General features: G+C 32.6%; 7 protein-coding genes across 7 annotated transcripts; all 7 read left to right on the top strand.

Annotated features, from left to right (window-relative positions):
- Positions 1 to 127: 127 nt before the first annotated feature.
- Positions 128 to 6,305, top strand: DFA_00479 (uncharacterized protein; the record flags this gene model as incomplete). The annotated part of the gene is made up of 9 exons (XM_004358411.1): positions 128 to 316; positions 411 to 1,390; positions 1,470 to 1,866; positions 1,933 to 3,347; positions 3,687 to 3,900; positions 3,971 to 4,270; positions 4,320 to 4,870; positions 4,939 to 5,311; positions 5,388 to 6,305. The coding sequence occupies 9 exons, from the start codon at positions 128 to 130 to the stop codon at positions 6,303 to 6,305; spliced, it is 5,337 nt and encodes a 1,778-aa protein (XP_004358468.1).
- Positions 6,306 to 6,471: 166 nt separating this feature from the next.
- On the top strand, positions 6,472 to 8,152 carry DFA_00478 (uncharacterized protein; the record flags this gene model as incomplete). Its single annotated transcript, XM_004358410.1, is given in 5 exon segments — positions 6,472 to 6,969; positions 7,116 to 7,230; positions 7,250 to 7,371; positions 7,672 to 7,806; positions 8,129 to 8,152. 5 exon segments carry the CDS (start codon positions 6,472 to 6,474, stop codon positions 8,150 to 8,152), a joined length of 894 nt encoding a protein of 297 aa, XP_004358467.1.
- A 210-nt stretch (positions 8,153 to 8,362) lies between these two features.
- On the top strand, positions 8,363 to 11,759 carry DFA_00477 (uncharacterized protein; the record flags this gene model as incomplete). The annotated part of the gene is made up of 4 exons (XM_004358409.1): positions 8,363 to 8,590; positions 8,656 to 9,611; positions 9,699 to 10,059; positions 10,131 to 11,759. The coding sequence occupies 4 exons, from the start codon at positions 8,363 to 8,365 to the stop codon at positions 11,757 to 11,759; spliced, it is 3,174 nt and encodes a 1,057-aa protein (XP_004358466.1).
- Positions 11,760 to 11,939: 180 nt separating this feature from the next.
- DFA_00476 (uncharacterized protein) lies at positions 11,940 to 13,356 on the top strand (the record flags this gene model as incomplete). The annotated part of the gene is made up of 5 exons (XM_004358408.1): positions 11,940 to 12,140; positions 12,211 to 12,409; positions 12,451 to 12,556; positions 12,946 to 13,238; positions 13,337 to 13,356. The coding sequence occupies 5 exons, from the start codon at positions 11,940 to 11,942 to the stop codon at positions 13,354 to 13,356; spliced, it is 819 nt and encodes a 272-aa protein (XP_004358465.1).
- Positions 13,357 to 13,472: 116 nt separating this feature from the next.
- On the top strand, positions 13,473 to 17,244 carry DFA_00475 (uncharacterized protein; the record flags this gene model as incomplete). Its single annotated transcript, XM_004358407.1, has 6 exons — positions 13,473 to 13,721; positions 13,887 to 14,076; positions 14,170 to 15,106; positions 15,186 to 15,540; positions 15,619 to 16,129; positions 16,187 to 17,244. 6 exons carry the CDS (start codon positions 13,473 to 13,475, stop codon positions 17,242 to 17,244), a joined length of 3,300 nt encoding a protein of 1,099 aa, XP_004358464.1.
- Positions 17,245 to 17,458: 214 nt separating this feature from the next.
- Positions 17,459 to 21,053, top strand: DFA_00474 (uncharacterized protein; the record flags this gene model as incomplete). Its single annotated transcript, XM_004358406.1, has 6 exons — positions 17,459 to 17,653; positions 17,747 to 17,948; positions 18,023 to 18,676; positions 18,917 to 18,938; positions 19,009 to 19,144; positions 19,458 to 21,053. The coding sequence occupies 6 exons, from the start codon at positions 17,459 to 17,461 to the stop codon at positions 21,051 to 21,053; spliced, it is 2,805 nt and encodes a 934-aa protein (XP_004358463.1).
- A 171-nt stretch (positions 21,054 to 21,224) lies between these two features.
- DFA_00473 (uncharacterized protein) lies at positions 21,225 to 24,769 on the top strand (the record flags this gene model as incomplete). Its single annotated transcript, XM_004358405.1, has 6 exons — positions 21,225 to 21,386; positions 21,427 to 21,670; positions 21,747 to 22,663; positions 22,704 to 23,090; positions 23,164 to 24,290; positions 24,433 to 24,769. 6 exons carry the CDS (start codon positions 21,225 to 21,227, stop codon positions 24,767 to 24,769), a joined length of 3,174 nt encoding a protein of 1,057 aa, XP_004358462.1.
- Between the last annotated feature and the right edge of the window lie 72 nt (positions 24,770 to 24,841).

Below are 24,841 nucleotides of genomic sequence, written 5' to 3'. Positions count from 1 at the left end.
AATCATGCTTTGCATATTTTGAACTTCCAAAATTTTTTCAAAGTCACCCACGAAATTTCATATCATTATCATTGCTAGTATCCACGTTAAAGTGGTAGTAGAGTAGTATCAAATAAATTGTAATATTATGGAGCAACCAACTGATGAATTTATAGAATTAGTAGTCACTCTTGCAAAAGAAGATAATGATAAAGATAATAACAATAACAAGTATAAATCAGTATCAAAACAACAATACAAAAAGTATACTATAGATAAACCTGAACAAGTAGTATCATGGTTACTCTTTTTAATTGTAAAGGGTACTTTTAGAACTGTATGTAGAGTTTGATTGATCTGATAGATCGATGTGACTCAAGAAATACTTTTTTACTATAATATTATTATTATTATTATATATATATATAAAGATTAAATATAAAGCAATACAGTTACTTGATAGATTATTAGTTAAAAAAGGTGAAGAGTTTGCAGATGCATTGTCAGATGAGATAGCAGAAGATGCTGTCATTGGTACTGAAGAGATTCTCGAGGATGATAGTCTTACAGATACTTGTAGAGATCATATATTTGGTATTAGAGAATCACTTTCAATTTATGAGAAAAAAGTAGATGAAGAAGAAGATAATAATAATAATAATGAAGAAGATGATAATGAACAGGATGACTATTATGAACAGGAAGAAGAAGAAGAAGAAGTTGTATATGATGGAAAAGAAAAGATAATATTCACCAAGTTGTTATTGACACTCTCAAAGTCTGATGGATATTCTATTCCATATCGTAACTCTATCGAGAGAAGGGTATCTCATCTGATAGGAATGTCAATGGATTATCCATCTTGGCTGACACCTGTCGTTCTACAAGGTATTGACACCTTGATAAATGTGTTGGACAGACATAGCGAAAAAGACTTTAATGCCAAAAGTATGGTATTTGAATGTCTGTTTCTATGGGTCAAGAAATTTCAAATCATGTATACAGATAGTCATGTAGAGAGAATCTTTTATCATTTGTACCGGTGGTTGACTCAAGTAAATGAGGATGTATCGTTGGAAGAGTGGACAAAGAGCAATAAGAAATTTGACAAGAGCGGTGCATATTTCAGAAATATTTATGTTGAAGAGAGAGACTATGACAATCTACCAACAGAAGAGGAGCAATCTATGGACAAACCTGACGATAATGATGTAAAAGTGACAGGTTATACTGCTCAAGCTGCATTTAAACTATTCTCAAAAGCGTTTGGACAACATTCTGAAAGACTCATTCTAGGTATCTTGCTAAACACTTCATCATGGCAAGATAAATATGCAGTTATGTTGAGTCTAACCAATTCTTGTACACACATTTCCAAAACTGTTAGACAACAATTTATTTTTATTTTAAGGTAACAAATATTATATATTTTTAAACACAAACAAATATACAACAAATTAATTAATATTTGTTTTATTATTTTCTAATAGGTCAGTACTAAATTGTTTTAATGATGAAAATGTGAGAGTTAGATGGGCATCATTACAATGTTTAGTTGAATTAGTTAGTTCAATTCAATTATCTGTTGACTATGATGACTTAATGGTTCAATTTGAAGGATTATCTATTCCACCAAGAGATGAAATATTCAAAGTAATAGACAAATCAATTCAAGATCCAAATGAATCTATTCAAAGTAGTTGTTGTGTATTAATTAAAACAATGATGGATGCATTAACCAATCACATGAATGATGACAATGTTTTGGATAGAATAATTAATTGGATTCAAAAACTACTTGTTGGATTATCAAAAATATATTTAGTTGAAATTGTATTACATTCATTAATATCACTTGTAGGATCAATCAAATTAAAATTTAAACCTGTATGTACAAAAATATATAATAATAATAATATAAAATAATAATAATTAATCATTTATTTTTTATAGTATTATAAAAGATTTGTACCAATATTATTTGGATTATTGGAAAAACATAATGGAACAAGAGAATCTAGATTATTACGTAGTCGAGTAATCAAGGCATTTGGAAAGAAGACATTTGATTTGAATTTAGATGTACTTGGTGTATCAAAGGATTTGATACTAAATGCTGATAAACCATTTAATATTTTTTTACCAATGATCATTAGGATGATTGTAAAGGTTCTAAAGGCACCAATACCCAGACGACCCGAAGATATTACTCAAACTTTTGTGGACAACTATTATAGAATACTAGCAGGACTAAAGATATTGTCTGGTTTTTTGTTGGAGGATGACCATAACAGACTTTATGCACCATTGGCGCCACTTGTGCAAAGCATTGTCGACCCACTTTGCAACTTGGTTACACATCCATTCAACACCAATTTGCGTTCTCAATCACTACCCTGTGTCACTCCATGCCTGGCACTGACCATGCATCATTTCGGTAACCGCAGTGAAAAAACACTCGAGGTATTTGGCAAGATACTCGATGCAGTTGTGTTTCATCCCGAATCAGATATTCATATCACTCTATTGCGTGTATCTACGGGATCGTTCCTCATCTCAGCCATAGGAGATGACGCAATGACCAGCACACAAGTGCAATCTGTAATAGACACATTTAAAAGAGTGGAGCAATCGATATTGGTTGATCATATTGGTGACCAACCAGATTTTAATATGATCAATCATGAAGCCTACGTGTTGCTCAACCTTTATGGTTTGATTGAAGAAATGGTCAAGTTTAATGGTCCAGTGGCAGTACCACTCATCACCTCTGAACTCTTGGAGGGGTTCTGTCAAAAACTCGAAGGTGGCGGTGAATTAATGATCAAGGCTGCCATACTCAGCTTTTTCTCCAGTTTTTGTACATATGGAGGTGATGTTGCTATCAATGCATTCCCACATATCGTACCACTCATGATAGAGTGTTTAAAACTATCAGATGCCAAAGCAAGACAGGGTGCTTCTATTGCACTAGGAGCAGCAGCACAAGCTGCCAAGGAAAGGTTCTCACCTTGGGTAACTCAAACATTCCATGTCTTGGACACTATGATCTCTTCTCCTCCTGCATTCTCTCTGGAAAACATAGCTGCAACGGATTATGCTCTTTCTAGTATCTGTAAAATCATCAGATATGTACCACAGATCAACAATGCCAATGTCATCATTCCAAAATGGTTAGATCATCTTTTAGCATCTTCCAAGAGAGGGCGAATCATTTTAAATGATACCCTTTGTACTATTATACGTCTCTACCCCAAAGAATGTCTCGGTCAACAGTACCAACATGTTGCCAAATCATCGATCACTACATTAATAATTGCCAACAATATGCTAAAAAACAACAAAAACAACAACTCATCCAAACATGGGTATTTATCAAAGATATATTTGAAGCGAATTGGGATCAAGTACCGGAAAATACAAGAAAAGTACTATCAAATTTACAACATTCGAATGGGCTCTTTGTTATCCCTTAGAAAAGTACGAGTTAAATTTAAAATGAATAAAGAATGAACTCCCAATCTTTTTTACTTGTATGAGTTAACTTTGAACGAAGTTCGGGCAATAAATTTTTATCTGAACCTCAATTATTATATTAATTTTTTTTTTTTTTGAACATCACTGAGAGTTTGTGCTTGAAGGGCTATTTTAATTCATTGAGATAATAATAGTAGAGTAGTATTAGTATATATCTTGCTCATCATTAGTATGGAGCAACCAGAAGATGATGAATTTATAGAGATCGTTGTAGTTTTAGCAAAAGTAGAACAACAAAAGAGACTGAATGGTGATCATAGTATTGATATAGACTTTAAATTAAAATCAAACACAAAACAACAATTTAAAGACTATGCCATCGATTGTCCTTCTAAAGTAGTATCTTGGTTACTCTATTTCATTGTAAAGGGTGATTATCCATCTGTATGTATTATATATGTAATAATATTACTGATGATCGTCATCATTATTGACTTTGACAATATATCTATAGATTAAAGAGAAATCAGCACAGTTACTAGATAAATTATTAGAAAAAGAAGGAGAAGAGTATTTAAAAGAGATATCACAACCTGTATTGGATGCAGCAGTATTTGAAGTACAAAAGATACTCGATGATAAAAGTCATCGTCTTCAAGATGGTGACTTTAAATCTAGTTTAATTGGTATTGAACAATCAATTTTAAACTTTCAAGCAGATCAAGCTAATATAGAAGATGATGATCAAGACGATGATTATGAATCATCATATGATGATGATGAATCAGCAAAAGAAGGAGAAGAAGTCATCTTTGTAGATTCATCACAACTACCCAAACTTTTATTAAATCTATCAAAAATAGATGCGAGTTTCAGGAACACGTATCTATTACATTGTATCACAAATAATGGCTGCTTACTCGCAAAAACCATCTTTGACAAAAGAAATCAAACAAAAGATAATCGATACATTTGTTGGAGTGTTGGACAAGCATCGCGATAATGGATTCGCAGACAGAAATATCAAAGAAAGATTTATTGACAGTTTCATGGTCATGGGAAAGTTGCAATCAGCAGATTTTACAGACAATCATATTGAGAGTATTATCTCTCATTTGTACATTTGGCTTGCTGAAGAGGTAAAGGATGTATCATTGGAAGAGTGGACAGAGAGTGACATGACGACGGAAGATAAACGTTATAAAAAATTTCAATGCTTTACACAATTATTTAGTATGCGTGGTGCATTGGAAAAGCACATTTTCAATCAATTCAACATCTTTTCAAACTCTCAATCATGGAAAGATAGATATACATCAATTACGACTTTATCACATTCTTTTCAATTAATTCCTCATCAAATAAACCATACCAATAACAACAACAACAACCAACAATTTGATTATATTTTAAAGTATGTTAATAATTATTGTAAAATAATATTTATTAATTAAAATATTAATATTAATTTCTATTGTTTAGGTCAGCATTAAAATTAGTTAATGATGATGAAGATATTAGAGTTAGATGGGCATCGTTACAATGTTTAATTCAATTGACTATTGAATATATACATAGAAAGTTGATGGTTAAATCAAGACAAGAAATATTTCAAGCGATGGTCAAATCAATTCGTCGTGACACAAATGAACTTATTCAAGGTTGTTGTTGCCATTTGATTGAAAAAATGATGGAAACAATTACCAACAGTAACATTGTACTTGAAAGTCCCATTTTGGATACATTATGTGATTCATTTGAAATATTACTTCAATCACCAAATTTAGAAATCGTTGAAAGTTCATTGGTATCATTATTATCAGTCTTTGACAAAGTTCAAGAGAAATTTATGCCTGTATGTCAATCTCTTTCAAATTGAATAATTATTTAGATTCTAAATATAATTATTAATTATTATTAATTATTTCTAGTACTCGCAAAGATTTATACCAATACTATTTAGATTTTTGGAAAAACATCATACAACAAAAGAATCAAGAGCATTATGTAGTCGTGTAATCAAGGCATTTTCAACGTGTAGCAAAGTGACGGTAGACAAAAAGATGTATTCAAAATATTTATACAAGTTTATGGTGTTGGTCGGACGTAATCAAAGGTCGTTTGATTTGGTCGAAGTTTTAAGAGCTGCAAGTTTATTGCTTGTGAAACAAATTTGTGATTCATTTCCAAATGAAATCTATTTACCAATGATTGCCAAGATGATTGTTAACGTACTCGAGACACCAACAGGAGACGAAATGAATGGATCATCATCAGACCAAGATTCCAGTAGAATAAAATCTACACTCGAGATTTTGAAAAGTATTATGGTGTCACTGATCCATGGACCATATGTACCGATAGCTCCATTTGTTCACAGCTTTATCAATCCATTACGCAAATTGGCAAATAATAATACATTCTTTGCAACTGAATCTCTTGGTTGTTTGCCTGCATGTATTAAACTTGCCAATCTTTATTTTGGTGAACGTAGCAAAGAGACACTCGAAATATTTGACAAGATATACGGATCGATATTGTGTCATCCCGATTCTGACATCAAGGTTGCAATGGCACGAATCGAGATGTCTGCCAACCTCATCAAATCGATGGGACGTGACACAATGACGATTGATCAAGTACACTCAACACTTGACACATTTAAAAGGATGGAGAAATGGATAGATGATATCGCATCTGGTGACCAATTCCCAGAGAATCAGATGGGTAATGTTGCCTATGCTGCGATCCACATTTACGAGCTTATGGGGGAATTGGTCGCAAGAAATTCAACCATTGCGTCACCTCTAATTATCAAATTGTTTGGACATGATTTGCAAGAATATTGAGGGTGATGAAGGTCACATTCCCATCAAGATTATCTATGTTAACTTTTTATTGACTTTCTGCAATTTTGGTGGTGAGTCTGCCATCAACTCTTATCCACAGATCATACCACTCTTGATCAAATGCTCGGCTCAACTTTCCTATCCTAAAGAGAGACAAAGAACTTGTATGGCACTTGGAGCTGCAGCACAAGCTTCCAAGGATAGATTCTCACCCTATTTCATGGAGGTGTTACAGGTTTTTGATACCATTATATCTGCTACATCATTCTCAGCGGATGATAGAGATCATGAAGTATCGAATATTGGCAAATTCATTAGATATGTACCCCATCCAAAATGCGCATTGGCCAATCAACTCCTCACCAACATTATTCCAAAATGGTTAGATAATCATTTTGTAGATGACAATAATGAGAAAATAGTTATCATTGATAATCTTTGCGTCATTATTCGTCTCTATACAAATCTAATCTTGGGTGAACAATACCAACATGTTGACAAGGTACTGCAAATCATCACTCGTTATTTGGATACCTCCAAAAAACAACTACAAGAAGAACAAAGACAATTACTCTTACAAACATGGTTATTTATCAAAGATATATCTGAAGAGAATTGGGATAAGATTCCGGAAGATGCAAAGGGTACTCTATCAATATTAAAAGTACTCTTCCCAAAAAATTGAACTTCCAAAAAAAATAAAATTGAAAAAAAGGGTGGGATGGTCACCCATTAAATATATGTTGTTACACTTATTCTCTATTAAATGAAGTTACTATATATGTATATGATTTATTTGTATATCTATAGCAGTTCTATAGAAGTATTATGATGGAGCAACCACACGATGAATTTATAGAGATAATTGTATCTTTAACAAAAGAAGAAGAAGAAGAAGAAGAAGATCAGCTGCAGAATAAAGAGAGTAAATAATAAACAAGTAGCAAACAATAGTATTCGATTAAAATCAACATCAAAACAACAATACAAAGAGTATATTGTATCTAAACCTGAACAAGAGGTATCATGGTTACTCTTTTTAATCGTGCACGGTACTTACCCAACTGTATGTATATATTATATATTTGTATGATTCATTTTGTACATTTACTAAAATACTACTATTACTATTATAAACAAGATTAAAGAGAAATCAGTACAGTTGAAATAGTTTTACCATCTGATCTCTTTCCAAGGATTGATAACAACGTGTTGACAAATGAAGAGAATGATCCTTTTTTGACAAACCCCTCATTTTGACAGATTGCTAGCTCTTCTTATACTAAACAAAGATGCTCAATGATGATAGTCTTGATATCTGATACTTTGATCTCATAGTATACAATCAATTGATTTATATCAAGAGGATCAAGGTCAAAGTGAAGATGAAGATGAAGATTATGAAGATGAAGAAGAATTTGATCAAGAAGAAGAAGATTCAGAATATGGTCCAATATTGGTCACTCAAATGTTAGATATGCTTTCAATATCAGATTCGAGTGTTTCAGAGGGATCGAGTCTACTGTACACGAATTGATAAACCTTTCAGTTCAACACGGTGATACAGAGTGGCTGTAATCAAAGAGACGAGTATGATGGTGTCAACCATTTTTAAAAAATTATCTATTTCTATTTTATTTTTTGCCCACAATTTTAACTACCAACCGATCGATCATGTCCAATCTTGAGAGGAATTTTTCTTTTACTTGAATGGCATCAATTGGACTAAGCTTATAAACTCAAGACACCCAATTTTTTCCCTCTCTCAGCGCATAGAATCTCCATACTACTTTTTTTTAATAAAATCCTATTTTTTTATTTAGAATGATAGAGATCGACGAGATTGATCTATCCATCCTACTATCTACTTATAAAACCAAATTCTCTTCAACAAAAAACTCCACAGGATGCTCAGAGTTAAATTTAATTTAATTTAAATTTTAATTTCCTCAAATTATTTACGCTCTTCAAAGATGAGCAGTTCATTTTCCTTTTTTGTTTGCAGTATTCATTTTTTGTACATATAGTATTAGTTTTAGTTGTAGTAGTAGTATATCATGGAAGAACCAAATGAAGAATTTATAGAGATGATTGTAACTCTTGCAAAAGAAAATCAGATGAAACAACAAAAGAATAGAGATATAACTATAGATACAGATAATAACAACAATAGTAGTAGATTAAAATCAGTATCAAAACAACAATACAAAGAGTATATTATAGATAAACCAGATAAAGTAGTATCATGGTTACTCTATTTAATTGTAAAGGGTACTTTTACAACAGTATGTATTAGAAAGATTTTACGTTTTAATTGATACTTTTTTTGTTATTGACTATTTATAAACAGATTAAAGATAAAGCAATACAGTTACTTGATAGATTATTGGAAAGAGAATATAAAGAAGTAGAGGAAGGAGAAGAAGATCATGATTTTATCAATGAATTATCAAAATCGATATTGGATGCAGTAGAGTTTGAAACAGAAGAACTGATCAACAATTATTCAAAGACAACAGATCTTGGTCATACACATACATTTAAAGCTCATTTGATTAGTATCATTGAATCAATTTCGAATTATAGATTAGGACAACCAAATGATGAAGACATAGATGCCTTTACAGACAATCTATTCTTGATACTCAAAAAATCAAATACAAGTGTTACGGGTATACGTATCGAGTATGCAGTACAGCAATTGATGCAAATGTACATTGAAAATGCATGGATAGGTGATATCATTGGACAGAGCATTGACTCGATGGTCGATGTATTAGACAGACACTCACGTGACAGTGAAAATAGATTTGCATCCACTAAAACAAAAAGAATGATATTTGCCTTTTTAATGGTTGTATCAGAGAATGACAATAATGAATTCACAGATAGTCATCTAGAGAGAATAGTCTTTCATTTATATGAATGGCTTGGTGAAGTCAAGGATGTATCATTGGAAGAATGGACAGAGAGCAATCGCAAGATTGACATTGACAATAACTTTTTCAAATTTCCATACGATGGAGAGCAAGAGGAACAAGATGCGCTGCATGATAGCCTTATCCAAGAACAAGAAGAAGAAGAACATGATGAAGATAGTGAAGTGACAAGCACTCCAGTATACTCATTATTTGGAAAATTTGCTCATTTGTTTAGTCAACGTATCAGTGGGCACATCTTTAACCAATTCAACATCTTATCAACTTCTCAACAATGGAAAGATAGATACGCAGCAATGATTAGTTTATCAAAATGTACAAACCATATTCCAAGTCGTATAAGACAACAATTTTCAACTATTTTAAAGTTTGTACAAACTATATAATAATATAAATTTAGAAAGAAAATTGATTAATATTAACAGTTTTAATATTTATTTATATTTGTTTTTAGATTAGTATTAAAATGTACAGATGATGAAAATATTAGAGTTAGATGGGCATCATTTCAATTTTTAATTCAATTGACTGTTGATTTTAATGAACTGATTATAGAATCAAGTGGAAAAATATTTAAAGTGATTAGGAAATCAATTTGTGATCCCAATCAACGTATCCAAAATTGTTGTTGTATGTTAATTCACACAATGATGGAACTATTAAACAATGATGATAATATTGTTGAAGATAGTATTTTAGATGGATTATTCAATTCAATAGAAATATTACTTCAATCACCAAAATTATATGTAGTTGAAAGTGCATTTGTATCATTAATGTCTGTTATACAAAAAGTTTGTCATGAATTTATACCTGTATGTTAAAAAGTTCATTTACTATTATTAATAATCATATTTTATATTAATATTTTATTTGTTGTATTTAGTATTATCCAAGATTTATACCAATTATATTTAAATTATTGGAGAGACATAATGGAACAAAAGAATCTAGATTATTACGTAGTCGAGCAATCAAGGCGTTTGCAATATGCTGTGCAGTGGTAGAGGAGAAGATATTTTTAAAAGATTTTCACAAGTTTATGCAGTTTGTTAAAAAGAATGAAAAGTCATTTGATCTAACCGTCCAAGTAGTTAGAACATCTGATTTATTGATGAAGACATTTGGCAAGTCTTTTGAAATATATTTACCAATGATTGTAAAGATGGTCATTAAAATATTAGAGGCACCATTACCCAATCAAGTAGATGATATAACTTTATCATCACCACAAGAAATCACAAAGATAATGTCAACACTAAAGATCCTGTCCAATAGAATGTCATTAGCGACAGATGGTACAGTGTATGACCCGTTGGCACCATTTGTACATAGCTTGGTCGATCCCCTTTGCAAGTTGACAGTTAACCCTCTGATTGCTAAAATTAGAATACAATCACTTGCCTGCTTACCTGCATGTCTTCAATTATTCAAGTTACAGTATGGTGAACGGAGCGACAAGACACGAGAGATGTTTGGTCATATTTATGAAATTGGATTGTGTCATCAAGAGACTGACCTTCGTGTGGCAGTGATCCGTATCACCCTGTCAACATTTCTCATCAATGCAATGGGTAAAGATGCAATGACATTTGAACAAGTACAGTCTACTTTGGATGCATTCAACAGGATGGAGAAATGGATAGAAGATATTGTCAACGGTGACATTGACATTGCTGAAGACGATGATCAAGATTTGATCGATACCGCTGGATACACTCTTGTCACTATCTATGGGATGATTTCTATTATGGTAGAGCATAATGGATCTGTCATGACACAACTCATCACACCAACCTTTTTAAACAAGATTTGTGACAAGTTGAGAGACAATGGTGAAGATGATATCATAAAGGTAGTTCTCCTCAACTTTTTGGCAAAGTATTGCAAGTATGGTGGTGAAGGTGTCATCAATACTTTCCCACTTATTATAAAACCCATTATCGAGTGTCTGGAACTTCAAAGCATCTCAGTAAAACGAACAGCTTCTCTTGCACTTGGTGAAGCTGCACAACTTGCCAAAGATAGATTCTCACCATGGGTCATAGACACATTACATTTTCTACATGCCATTGTATCCTCACCAAATGCATACACTACACCTGATAATAAAGAGAATATGGAACAAATCGTTGCTATTCTTGGTAGAGTCATCAGATACGTCCCACACACTCCAGCCAGCAACCTTGTCATCATCATTCCACAATGGTTAGGTCATCCTCCAATAGAAGACAAGGATCAGAGACCCATTACCATCTCTAATCTCTGTGCTATTGTTCGTATCTATCCCAACGAATGTATAGGCAAAGATCAACAATACAAACATGTCGAAAGACTACACCAATTAATCGTTGGGTATATGAATATGGATACTTGTCAACCAGAAGAGAAACAACAACTCTATCAAACTTGGGATTATATCAAAGAAGATATATTAAAAGAAAATTGGAATAGTATTCCATTAGAAACAAGAGACAAAATATCAAATTTGAATGTTCTTGAGCCAGATACTTAAGTATTTAATTTAAATTTAAAATAAATAATATATAAGTTCAAAGTTTTTTTTTTTTAATTGCAAAGAATGATTATCGTCACACACTCTTTTTTTGAATTATATAGTTTGTGTTAGTAGTATTCAATTAATATATAGATATATTTGTAGTTGTATACTATAGTATTCTTATACATGTATATGATGGAACCAGATGAAGAATTTATAAAGACGGTTGTTATTTTAGCAAGAGAAGAAGAGAAAAGAGAAAATCATCATCAAGATAGAAACAGCTACAAGTATTATTCAAACACAAAACAACTATTCAAAAAGTATACTTTAGATGATCCTAGTAGGGCAGTATCATGGTTACTCTTTTTAATGGTAAAGGGTACTTTTACATTTGTATGTGTTTATTAATACGGCATCATGTGATCAACTATCATTAAATATTTATCTCTTTACTTTTAACAAGATTAAAGATAAAGCAGTAAAGTTACTTGATAGATTATTGATTAAACAACGAGAAGATTATATAGGTTATTTATCAGATACAATCATTAATACAGCCAAGGTTGAAACAATTAAGTTACTCGATTCAACTCTTTCAAATACTTTTAGACAACATTTATTTAATATCATTGAATCATTTGCAATGTATTTAGCACCTAGAGGTATGTTTTATTATGTGTTTATGTTTTATTTGTGTATTTAGGTCTTTGGGATGAATTAGAACAATCATTAGAAGACATTGTAAAAGGAGGAGTAGAAGGGTTACCATTACTAGATAATACAAGAGCATTGATACAAGTATTATCAAAGTATGACTTTAAAACAGAAAAAAAGTGATGTTTGCCAAGAGGATGATAGAGATGATTAATTCGAATGGAAGTATTGGCCAATAGACTGAAGAGCAATTTAGATCATCATTTCCTATACTATTGTCAATGCTGGGAGAAATGGATATCATTGCTGATGAAAAGTTGATAAACAAAATTGTAAACAACAATCGAAGAACAGATAGTGGATGACGAAGATGTATTTGTCGATCCTACCCCCAATGAAATAAGAAATGCAATCAACAGCGGGTTTTCCGACCTCTATCTTTTGATTGATATGATGGTTCAGAGAAATGGAGCATTCTCGATACCACTCATCCCCTCCTCTGATCTATTGGATAGATCTTGTCTAAAGTTGGCTGACAATCAAGAGGTAACCCAAGTAAAGTCAATACTCTTATGACTCATTATTGTGAACATGGCGGAGAGATTGCCATCAGCACATTCCCACGAATCATACCAACTATAATCGATTGTCTTAACCTTAATAATGATGCAAATATTCGATTATTTGCTTCAAACGCTCTTGTAATGGCAGCACAAGTTGCCAAGGATAGCTTCTCACCTTGGGTCATCGATGTTTTAACGGCTTTGGAAACCATGGTCTCTTCACCACATGCATTGTCAGAGATCAACGAAACAGTCACAAAGAATGCTATCTCTAGTATTAGCAAAATCAAAAAATGTGTGCCCAATCAAATTGGGGTACCCTCCATACTTCGTTTTTTTTTCCTTTTTCAAAAGATATTTTTATTTTCTTAGAAGGGAGCTCTCGTCTCTGAGCACACGTTTGTCAAGCACATTAGCATAACACTCAAAACATGTAAACAAAGTCTTCTTCTTCTTTTTATTCATTGTTAGAGTGCAGCAGTAATAGTATTATTATCGCGAGTATAGTATGGAGCAACCACACGATGATTTTATAGCATTAGTGGTGACACTTGCAAAAGAAGATGAAGAAAAACAAAAAAAGAAAAATGATAATAGTAAAGATAACAACAACAACAATAATAATAGTAATAATAGAAGAGGAAAGGATTATAATTTAAAATCAAAAGCAAAACAAGAGTTTAAAGACTATGCTTTAGATCAAAATAAAGTAGTATCATGGTTACTCTTTTTAATTATAAATGGTACTTACCCAACTGTATGTATTATTATATTATATGTAAAGATATAAATAAATGATTACTGTCTATGTATTAGTAGTAGAATAGTATCGAATAGTAGAACAGTTTAGATTGATCACATGATGACTAACATTTTCTTTATTATTTACTTTTACTTTACGTCCACACAAAAGATTATAGAGAAATCAGTTAAATTACTTGATAGATTATTGATTAAAGAAGGACAAGAGTTTATAGAGGAATTGTCAGAAGAGATATTATATGCAGCCAGGTGTGAATTAATCAAGATACTTGATAAACGTCAAACTGATACCTTTAGAAAGCATTGGTTTGGTATCATTGAATCATTTGCAACTTATTTAGTACCAGAAGGTAAGATAAAATACAAAAAAAAGAGAGAGAGAGTAAATATTATTTAAATACTAATATTAACTTGTTTGTTTTATTTTAATTTTTATTATTAAGGTAAATGGAATGATTTAGAACCAACATTGGAGATTGTTGCAAGAGGAGAAGAAGACGGAACACCACTAAAAGATAATTCAATAGTGCTGTTACAAGTGTTATCAAAACATGAATTTAAAAAGACTAAAAAGCTTCTAAACGCTGAACAAATCGTCGATTTGAGTCATGAGGATTTGGATAAACGTCGTGATGCACTCGATACATTCAACTCGTTTATTCTGTCTCGTGGTATGTCGCAACAGCAGTTTAAATCGACTCTCCCATTGGCTCTGTCAGTTGTCTCTCAATTGGACGGTATTTCTCACGGAGGTCCTATACTAGATTCTACACTCTATCTGACCGATGTCTTTATCAATGAGGGTGAGTCTTGGACACAAGGATTCATCCCACAAATCATTGACACGTTTATCAAAGTGATGGATAGAAATCGCGTAAAGGGATTCTCATCGAGAAGCATCAAACGTAGTATATTTGACTTTTTGTTGCTCATTGCCGAAGGCAATCCCTTTGACTTTACACAGGGCCAGATTGAAGCAATCGTCGTTCACATGTATGCATGGTTGATGGAAGTCAAGGACGTGTCGGTCGAAGAGTGGACAGAGAGCAACAGCAAGATTGACAATGACAATAACTTTTTCAACTTTAACTATGATGAAGAACAAGATGATGACATTGTCCCAAAGGAAGAGGAACCCATCGACAGTCTAGAACGTTACGAAGACATAAGTGATGAGGCAGCAGGTCTCACTGCAGACACTGGGTTTGACAGACTCTCAGATGCATTTGGAGAAAGTATTGTCGTTCCTATCTTTAACCAATTCACAGTCTTGTCAAAATCTCAACAATGGAAAGAAAGATATGCAGCTTTGATTAGTTTATCAAAAGTTTGTAAATCAATCCCAACAAGTGTTTCTCAACAATTTAAATTTATTTTAAAGTATGTTAATATTAAACAAACAAAAAAAAATATAAATAATATTTAATTAATTTATTTCTATTTATTTTTATTTTTTTAGATCAGCATTATCATTAATTGGTGATGAAAATACTAGAGTTAGATGGGCATCATTTCAATTATTAATTAAATTATCAATAATTTATAATGGATTAATGATTGAATCAAGAGAGGAATTATTTGAAACGATTGGAAAATCAATTAGTGATCCAAATGAACGTGTACAAAGTTGTTGTTGTGTATTGATTCAAACAATCATGGGATCGTTAACAAAGGACATGATCGTGGACAGTCTCTTGGATGGATTATTTTGTTCATTTGAAAAATTACTCGGTTCATCAAAATTATATGTAGTTGAAAGTGCATTCATTTCTTTAATATCTGTTATTGGTACTGTTAAAGAGAAATTTAAACCTGTATGTAAAACAAAAACAAATAATTAATTATTTATTAAATTAATTAAATATTAATTATTTTTCTTTTATTTTTTTTAGTATTATAGAAAATTTATACCAATAATATTTTCATTATTGGAAAAACATCATGGAACAAAAGAATCAAGAATAGTACGTAGTCGAGCAATCAAATGCTTTGCAATGTCTGCAGCAGTGATGGACAAAAAGACCTATTTAAAAGATTTACATTGGTTTATGCGTTTTGTCAAAAAGAATCAAAAGTCATTTGATTTGATTGTCGATGTATTCAGAGCATCTGGTTTCTTTATTGAAGCTGTTGGTAAATCATTTTCAGTGTATTTACCAATGGTCATGCGTATGATTATCAACATTCTAAGGACACCATTGCCCAATCAACTAACGGGTCCCAACCATGTAGCAGCACAACAAGACATCACAAAAATCCTATCAACACTCAAGGTTTTAAATGCTGTCATGGATGAATCGGATGACGGTCAGATCCAACTATACGAACCGTTGGCACCATTTATGCAAATCCTACTACTTCCATTGTACACGTTGACCATGTGTCCCATCGACAGTGACATTCGTATGTTCTCACTCGACCTTTTACCAACGTGTCTGAAGCTGTTCAAGCATCATGCAGGTGACCGTAGCGAAAAGACACTTATGGCGTTTGGCATGATGTATGATTTTGTGCTCAGACCAAGTTCACGTGAACCCGACCTCAATGTCATGGTCAATCGTATCAACATGACATGCGACATTATCAAGGTGATGGGTACCGACGCAATGTCATTTGACCAAGTACAAATGACCCTCGCTACATTTACACAAGTCGAGAAAAAGCTACTCGATATTGCCAAGGCCGTGCGAGACAACAACGAAGAGGTCATCGGCGATCGAGATCCCGAAGATATGTTAGAGACTGTTATCGACGGGCTCGCCAGCGTTTATGAAATGATTGGAGAAATGATAAAGCAAAATGCCACCGTCTCTGTTCCACTCGTCACCTCTTCCGGTATGTTGGTCGGTCTTTGTAAAAAGTTGCGCGACAAAAGGGAAGATGAAATTGTCAAGACTGCCATCCTCTGTCTCTTGGCTCAGTACTGTTCGTTTGGTGGTGAGGCAGCTATTGGAGTATTCCCAGATATCATACCACCCATTACCGAGTGTCTGATAGTCCCTTACCCAATGGGACGACAAAATGCTTCCTATGCACTCGGTATGGCTGCACAGATTGCCAAGGACAGATTCGCACCATTTGTCATGCAGGTTTTACAAGGATTCAACGTGATGCTCTCTTTACCAGCTTCACGGTCGCCCAGCAATGAAGGAGCCACTGAAAATGCCATCTCTAGTATTGGAAGAATCGTCAGATACGTTCCACAAGTAGCTAGTCATGTCAATGTCGTTATTCCAAAATGGTTATCAACCCTTCCCATCCAGGATGTAGAGGAGATTCCACCTCTTATTGATAACCTATATGCCATTGTCCATCTCTACACTGATGAATCTCTAGGTCAACAATTCCAACATGTTGCCAAGATACACCAAATCATCCAACACTATATGAAAACTTGTCAACGTCCTGAAAAAGAATTATTGACTCGGACATGGTTATTTATCAAAGATTCAATCCAATCAAATTGGGATACTATTCCAGAAGATACAAAAGATATATTATCAAAATTATCTTTATAATTGCAATATTATTGAATAAATAAATAAATTAAATATAAATTAAATGTATCATGTTAAAATATAAAAAAATAAAATTAAATAAAATTAATTAAAATGTTTTTAAATCGGTCGAAGAAAGAGTGGGTGAGTAGAAGTTTCATAGCTACAAAAGTAGTAGTATTATCATTATTATATATAATATATATATATTAATTATTTAATCATAGTCTTTGTAATGGAAGAACCAAGTAATGAATTTATAGATATAGTTGCAACTTTAGGAATAGAAGATCGACAAAAGAAGAAGAAGAAGAAAAAGAATGATTTAAAGTCAAAAGCAAAACAAAGATTTAAAGAGTATACTTTAGATGAACCTGATAAAGTAGTATCTTGGTTACTCTATTTAATGGTCAACAGTACTTTTAAAACTGTATGTTTGCTGAATAAGCTTATAATATATTATAACATATCACATGACTTTTATATGTTTAAATTAATATGAAATATCCTCTTCTTATTTTAGATTAAAGAGAAATCAGTACAGTTAATAGATAGATTATTTGAAAAAGAAGGACAAGACTTTATAGAATCATTATCAAAGGAAACATTGGATGCTGTCAAACATGAAACACTCGATTTACTTTCATGTTACGATCTTACAGACACTTTTACCACTCATTTACATGGTTTAGCTGCATCACTTGCAAATTATTTGATACCTCTAGGTATGTATGATTTATGATAATAGTAATTTAAAATTATAATTTTAAATGTTTATTGTTTTTGCGATTATATGTAGGTCTTTGGGATGAAATGCATAAACGTATAATAGATTATGAAAAAGATAAAGTAAAAGATGAAGAAGAAGAAGAAGAAGAAGAAGAAGAAGAAGAAGAAGAAGAAGAAGAAGAAGATGAAGAAGAAGAAAAAGATGATGAAGAGAAAGAAGAAGATTATGATGAAAAAGAAAAATACAATACTTTGGTAATGCTAGAAAAAAAGTTGTTTAATCATGATGGTATCTCTGACGAAGACTATAAATCATTGGTTACCAATATGTTATTAGCTTTAATACAATCAAATGTTCCAGGGGTTTTCATCGAGACTGTTGTAACACGTTTGCTCAGCATTTACATGGAGGATAATCCAATTTGGATGCAACAACTCACTCCTCGGATCATTAGAACGCTTATCACCGTTTTGGATAGACATTGTCAAAAGGGCTTCAAAGACAAAAGTACCAAAAGAATGATATTTAACTATCTTTCATTGCTTGCTGGAAATGACCCACAAGAGTTGAATGATGGTCACATTTCAAGAATCATCTCTCATTTGTACGAATGGCTTTCCGATGTAGAGGATGTATCAGTGGAAGAATGGACAGAGAGTAATAACAAGATTGACATTGACAGCCACTATTTCAAATTTCAATTTGATGGAGAGATAGATGATGGTATTAGCATCCCCACCGAAGAGAATTCAACCGAAGACTATAACGATGACAGTGAAGCGACTGGTATTACACCCCATGTAATATTTGGACAAATGGCAAACTCACTTGGCCAGCGTATTCTCCCCCCAATTTTAGATCATTTCTACAAATTGTCAAGCTCTAAACAATGGAAAGAAAGATACGCAATAATGGTTAGTTTATGTAAATCTTTGGGAAGCTTCATTAATATTTTAACTTTAGAAAACTTTTCATCTCATTTAAGGTATGTCATTCATTTCTTTAAAGTAATCTTTTTAAAAGTTATTTATATTTTATATATTTATTTTTAATAGTTCAATATTAAAGTCAATATTAAAATTAATTAATGATGGAAATGTTAGAGTGAGATGGGCATCATTACTTTGTTTAATTCAATTATCGGTTAATTATAAAGAATTAATCACCAAATCGAGAGACAAAATATTTAAAGTAATTGGAAAATTAATTTGCGATCCCAACGAACGTATACAAAGTTGTTGTTGTATTAATTCAAAACTTTTTGGATTCATTGACCATCAATGATGATATGGTTGACGGTCATGTTTTGGATAAAGTGATGAGCTCTGTTGAAAGTCAACTTTTATCACCAAAAATTTATCTCGTTGAAAATAGTTTGGTATCATTTATATCTATTATTAAAATCACTCCTGAAAAGTTAATGTCTGTAAGTATTTTAAAGTTAATCAATCACTTTCTGGATTATTTTTTAAATAGTGCCATTAACACTCATTTTATTTTTTAGCATTATAATAAGATTATACCAATTCTATTATCTTTATTGGAGAGACATCATGGAACAAAAGAATCAAGAGTATTACGTAGTCGTACAATCAAGGCATTTTCATTGTGCTGCGTCGTGTTTGAATACAAGACATTTTCAAGAGATTTATACCAGTTTATGCAGTTTGTCAAAAAGAATCAAAATTCATTTGATTTGGCTGTTGATTTATTCAGAGCGTCCGAATTGTTTATTCGAGCGATTGACAAGTCATTTGAAGTATATTTACCAATGATCATTAGAATGATTCTAAATATACTAGAGACACCATTACCAAATCAAGAACAAGATACTGTATCATCACAAAAAGGCACGACAGTCATCTTATCGTCACTCAAAGTTTTATCCAATATCATGCAAATATCAGACGATGGCAGATATTATGAATCTTTGGCACCATTTGTTCACAGGTTGGTCGATCCACTATGCAAACTATCTGCCTATACACTCAACCCCAAAATTCGAATTTTATCGCTTTGTTGTTTGCCCACCTGCCTTGTACTCTCCAAGAAACAAGGTAGTTCAAGAAACAAGTTGTTCACCAAGTTATTCCATCATGGTCTGTGTTTTGACGAGCCAGAACTTCCAATCGTTATGGTCCGTATCACAATGGCAAAGAGTCTCTTGACAGATATGGGAAACGATGCAATGACATTTGATCAAGTTCAATCGGTACTAGGTATCTTTAATAGGGTGGAACAATGGATAGAAGATTTAGAAGCGGGCAACCTAACCCAGATTGGATTATACACGGTGGTCGGCGCCTATGGGTTGATTACAGAGATGGTTAAATTCAACATCACCGTATCTGCACCTATCATTGCTTCATCCGATCTAATGGACAGGATTTGTCAAAAGTTGAACAGCAGTGCGGTGGGCGAAGGTGATTTGGTCAAGATTGTAATACTCAACTTTTTGATCGAGTATTGCACGTATGGTGGAGATTTTGCAATCAGCGCTTATCCACAGATTATACCAGCTATTATCAAGTGTCTGACAATCACCGATGCAGATAATCGTGACACTAAACTTGTACAGAAAGCTTCGATTGCACTTGGAGTGGCGGCACAACACGCCAAGGATAGATTCTCACCATGGCTATTGAACGTGTTACATGCATTCAACAACATGTTTGCTTCACGGCCATTATTATTTTTCAACAACAACAACAACAAACTGGTGATCGAATATTCCATCTCTAGTGTTGGTAAAATCATCCGATACGTACCACAAGTCTCCAACTACCTTGGTACCATTATTCCAAAATGGTTAAACAAATTAAATTTGATATCTGACAAGGATGAATGTGTAATTTTCATTGATAATCTATGTGCTATTATCCGACTCTATCCCGATCAACTGATGGGTCACCAATACGAGCATGTTGAAAGTATACACAATATCATTATCGAATATATGAAAACTTGTCAACAACCACAACAAAAAGAATTACTCTATCAAACATGGTTATTTATCAAAGAATCGTTTGAAGAAAATTGGGACAATGTGATACCAGAAGATAAAAAGAAAAGAATATCAAAATTGGTAGTACACTTTTGAAAAAACAAATAAATAATAAAACTAAAATTAAATTAAATTTTTTATCTTGTATTTTTCCTCTCATGGTCCTTTCTGAAATATTTTATAGAAATCTAAAATTCCATCTTCATACTATTTTATATTCAGTGCAGTAGTATATATATTATTCATCGATCTTTATATTAGCATTCGATGGAGGAACCAGATGAAGATTTTTTAGAGACGATTGTTATTTTAGCACAGAATCTAGAGAAGAAATCAAAAGCAAAACAACAATACCAAGACTATTCTGATGACGCTGAACAAGTAGTATCATGGTTACTCTTTTTAATCGTAAAGGGTACTTACCCAGCTGTATGTAGAAATAGAGATCATGTGAATATATCAACTGAAGATCATGCATGATGACTTATTTATACTACTATCGTACTATTCAAAGATTAAAGAAAAAGCAATACAGTTACTTGATAGATTAGTGGATAGAGAAGGAACCGATTTAATCGGTTTTATAACAGAGCCATTAATGGATGATATCAAAGTTGAACTAATAGAGTTGCTAAAGTCAACTCTTACAGATACCTTTAAACAACATTTATTTAGTATCATTCTATCATTTGCAAATTATTTAATACCAAGAGGTATGTATAATTTAAAACTGTATTCAATCATTTATGTTTAAGGTATCTAACTATCCTTATGTTTTATTTATAAAAGGTCGTTGGATTGAATTAGAGAAAGATAAATTGGATCGACCATCATCAAAGGTGAACAACCAAGAAGAAGATGATAATGAAGATGAAGAAGAAGAAAAAGAAGATGATAAAGAAGAAGAAGAAGAAGAAGAATCAATATTTCAAGATAATGCAAAAGCATTACTACAAGTATTATCAGAACATGACTTTCAAACAGAAAAACAAGAGATATTGAAGGAGTTGTTCAGATCTGATGATTATAACACAGAGTTGACCGATGAACAGTACAAATCATACATGCCCACACTCTTATCAATACTCGAACAAATGGTTAGGGTTGATGATGACGAAGATGATGATGATGAGGAATTACTCAAAAGTATAATAGAGGGCTTGAATCATGTTATATCAATATCAGTTATTTGGATTGAATACATTAAACCAATCAATGGAGCGATGGTAAAGATATTGGACAATGTCTCTTCATCCAGAAAGATGGTATTGGACATTTTGTTGATCTTGGCCAGGAACACACCAACCAAAGAAAAAGAGAGTCAAATTGATAAGAATGATATTGAAAGAATCATTTATCATTTGAATGACTGGCTGGCTGATGAATCATTAAAAGATTGGAGAAGAGATAGAGATGCATCAGCACGGGCTGACAACTTTTATAACTTTGACTATAACATTGAAGATGATAATGACGTTCCACCAGAGTATTCTGTCACAGACCCCTTTATCGAACAAGAATATCACTTTGGGGACATCATTTCAAATATGTCTCGATTCGTGAGCGCCCTTGGTCAACGTGCATCAGTACTGGCTTTCAAACATTTCAACACCATGTTAAACTCTAAATCTTGGGAAGAAAGATTTGCGATTTTGATTAGTTTATCACAGTCTTGTCACTCTGATGATCGTATTATGCACCAATTTGTATTAAAGTCAGTAATCGTCCGAATATAATTATTTTAAGTTTACTTATTTTGATATTCTATATAGGTCAGCATTAAAATTAGTAAATGATCAAAATATACAAGTTAGATGGTTATCATTTCAATGTTTAATTAGATTATCAGTTGAATTTCCAACAACAATGGTCGAATCAAGACAAGAAATATTTCAAGTGATTGGGAAATCAATTCAAAGCAACATTTCAGATGAACATATTCAAAATCGTTGTTGTGTTTTGTTTAAAAAGATTATTCCAAAACTAACCAAGGGTATGATTGATGATATTGTTTTGGATGGATTTTGCAATTCAATTCAAATACTTGTTCAATCACCAAAATCATATCTTGTTGAAAAGTCATTAGTATTATTTACAAAATTTATACAAAAAACTCAAATGAACTTTGCACCTGTAAGTACTAATAATATAATCACATATCAATTCTCCTACACCATTCTTATTTTAATTTTTTTATTTTATTTAGAATTATAGAAATATCTCTCAGATACTATTATCATTGTTAGAAAAACAAACTGATAGTCAAGAGATATATAGTCTTGCAATCAAAGCATTTTCAATGTGTGACTATGTTATGGATAACAATATAACCTATGCAAAAGATTTAAACAAGGTTATGAAGTTTATCAAAAAGGAGGAATGGTCGTTTGATCGGATCGTAAATACTTTCAGAGATTCGGATCTATTGAATGGATCGTCTGGCAATTCATTTGCATTGTATTTACCAATGTTTATGAGGATGCTTTTAAATATACTTGAAACGCCATTACCCAATAGACAAGACGAAATCGAAAAAGTTTCAGAGAATCTCAGAGATTTTAATTGCATCACGATCAACAGAATTAAAGGAGATCGTGGTGATGGTCCATTAGCACCATACGTTGGTAGATTGGTAGGTATACTGTTCAAGTTGGCCGTGTGTCCCGTTAGAGAAATTCGACAGGAGTCACTTTTCAGCATACCTGCTTGTCTAAAGCAGTACAAACTGCATTTTGGTTCGTACAACCACAATACACTCGAGTTGTTTGACAAGATTATCAACTCAGTCCTCAATTTATGTCTTGTGGAAAACAATGTTTCCTGCATTCATAATCATATCTACGCGGTAGTGGACTCTATCAAAGAGATGGGTCCAGAATCAATGACAATTGGTCAAGTTCAATTTGTAATGGACACATTTTACAAGATTGAACAAAAGTTGGAAGGCATTGCACAACAAGTCAGCGATGGAATCCAAGATGTCATTGAAACCCATGACCCTGAGGACGATATACCAAGTTTAAGCGTCGAAACGCTCGTTGTCAACTATATGATGATTGAAGAGATGTTTGAAAGAAATGGAGCAATCGCAACACCTCTTATCACCTCTCATTTCTTGGATAGGATTTGCCAAAAGTTACATGACACTGAACAAGAGGATAGTTACACCAAAAGGGGTATCTTGGATTTCATATTCATCTACGTCAAGAATGGTGGTGAGTCTGCCATCAACACATTCCCACGGATCATTCCAGCCATTATCCAATGTCTATCCCATTCAAATGACAGTGTCACCCTTCGAATTAGTTGTTATACACTTGGAAAGATAGCAGAGTTTGTCAAGGGCAGATTCTCACCTTGGGTCACAGACGCGTTAAATGGTTTAGAAACCATAATCTCGGCACCGAATGCAAACATATTGTTAAAAAAAAAATTCCACTGAATGTGCAATCTCTTGTATCGGTACAATCATCAGATACGTTCCACAAGTCAGCAATGTCAACTTTATTATTCAAAAGTGGTTGTCAACGCTTCCCATAAAGAAAGATATTGCTATCATGGTTGATACCCTTTTTTCCATTATCCGTCTCTACCCAAAAGAATGTCTAGGTCAACAGTACCAACATGTTGTCAAGATACACCAAATCATAACACATTATATGACAGATTGCCAACAAAAAGAAAAACAACAACTCTATCAAATTTGGTTATTTATCAAAGAATCATTTGAAGCAAATTGGGATCGTCTCTCAAAAGCTAGAAAGGATACTCTATCAAATTTGGAAAGAATAACAAATACTTGGACAATCTAATCTCACATTTAATAAATTATAGAATTAATCAGAAGAGAACAAAAATAAAATTTATTTCAATCTTTATGGATG

The sequence above is a fragment of the Cavenderia fasciculata genome (genome assembly GCF_000203815.1).
Source record: "Cavenderia fasciculata unplaced genomic scaffold Scf_Dfasci-F-a-25c12.r2-5, whole genome shotgun sequence".
Lineage (NCBI taxonomy): Eukaryota > Evosea > Eumycetozoa > Acytosteliales > Cavenderiaceae > Cavenderia > Cavenderia fasciculata.
Note: the sequence above shows the minus strand (reverse complement) of the source record. Positions and strands in the feature narration are given on the sequence as shown.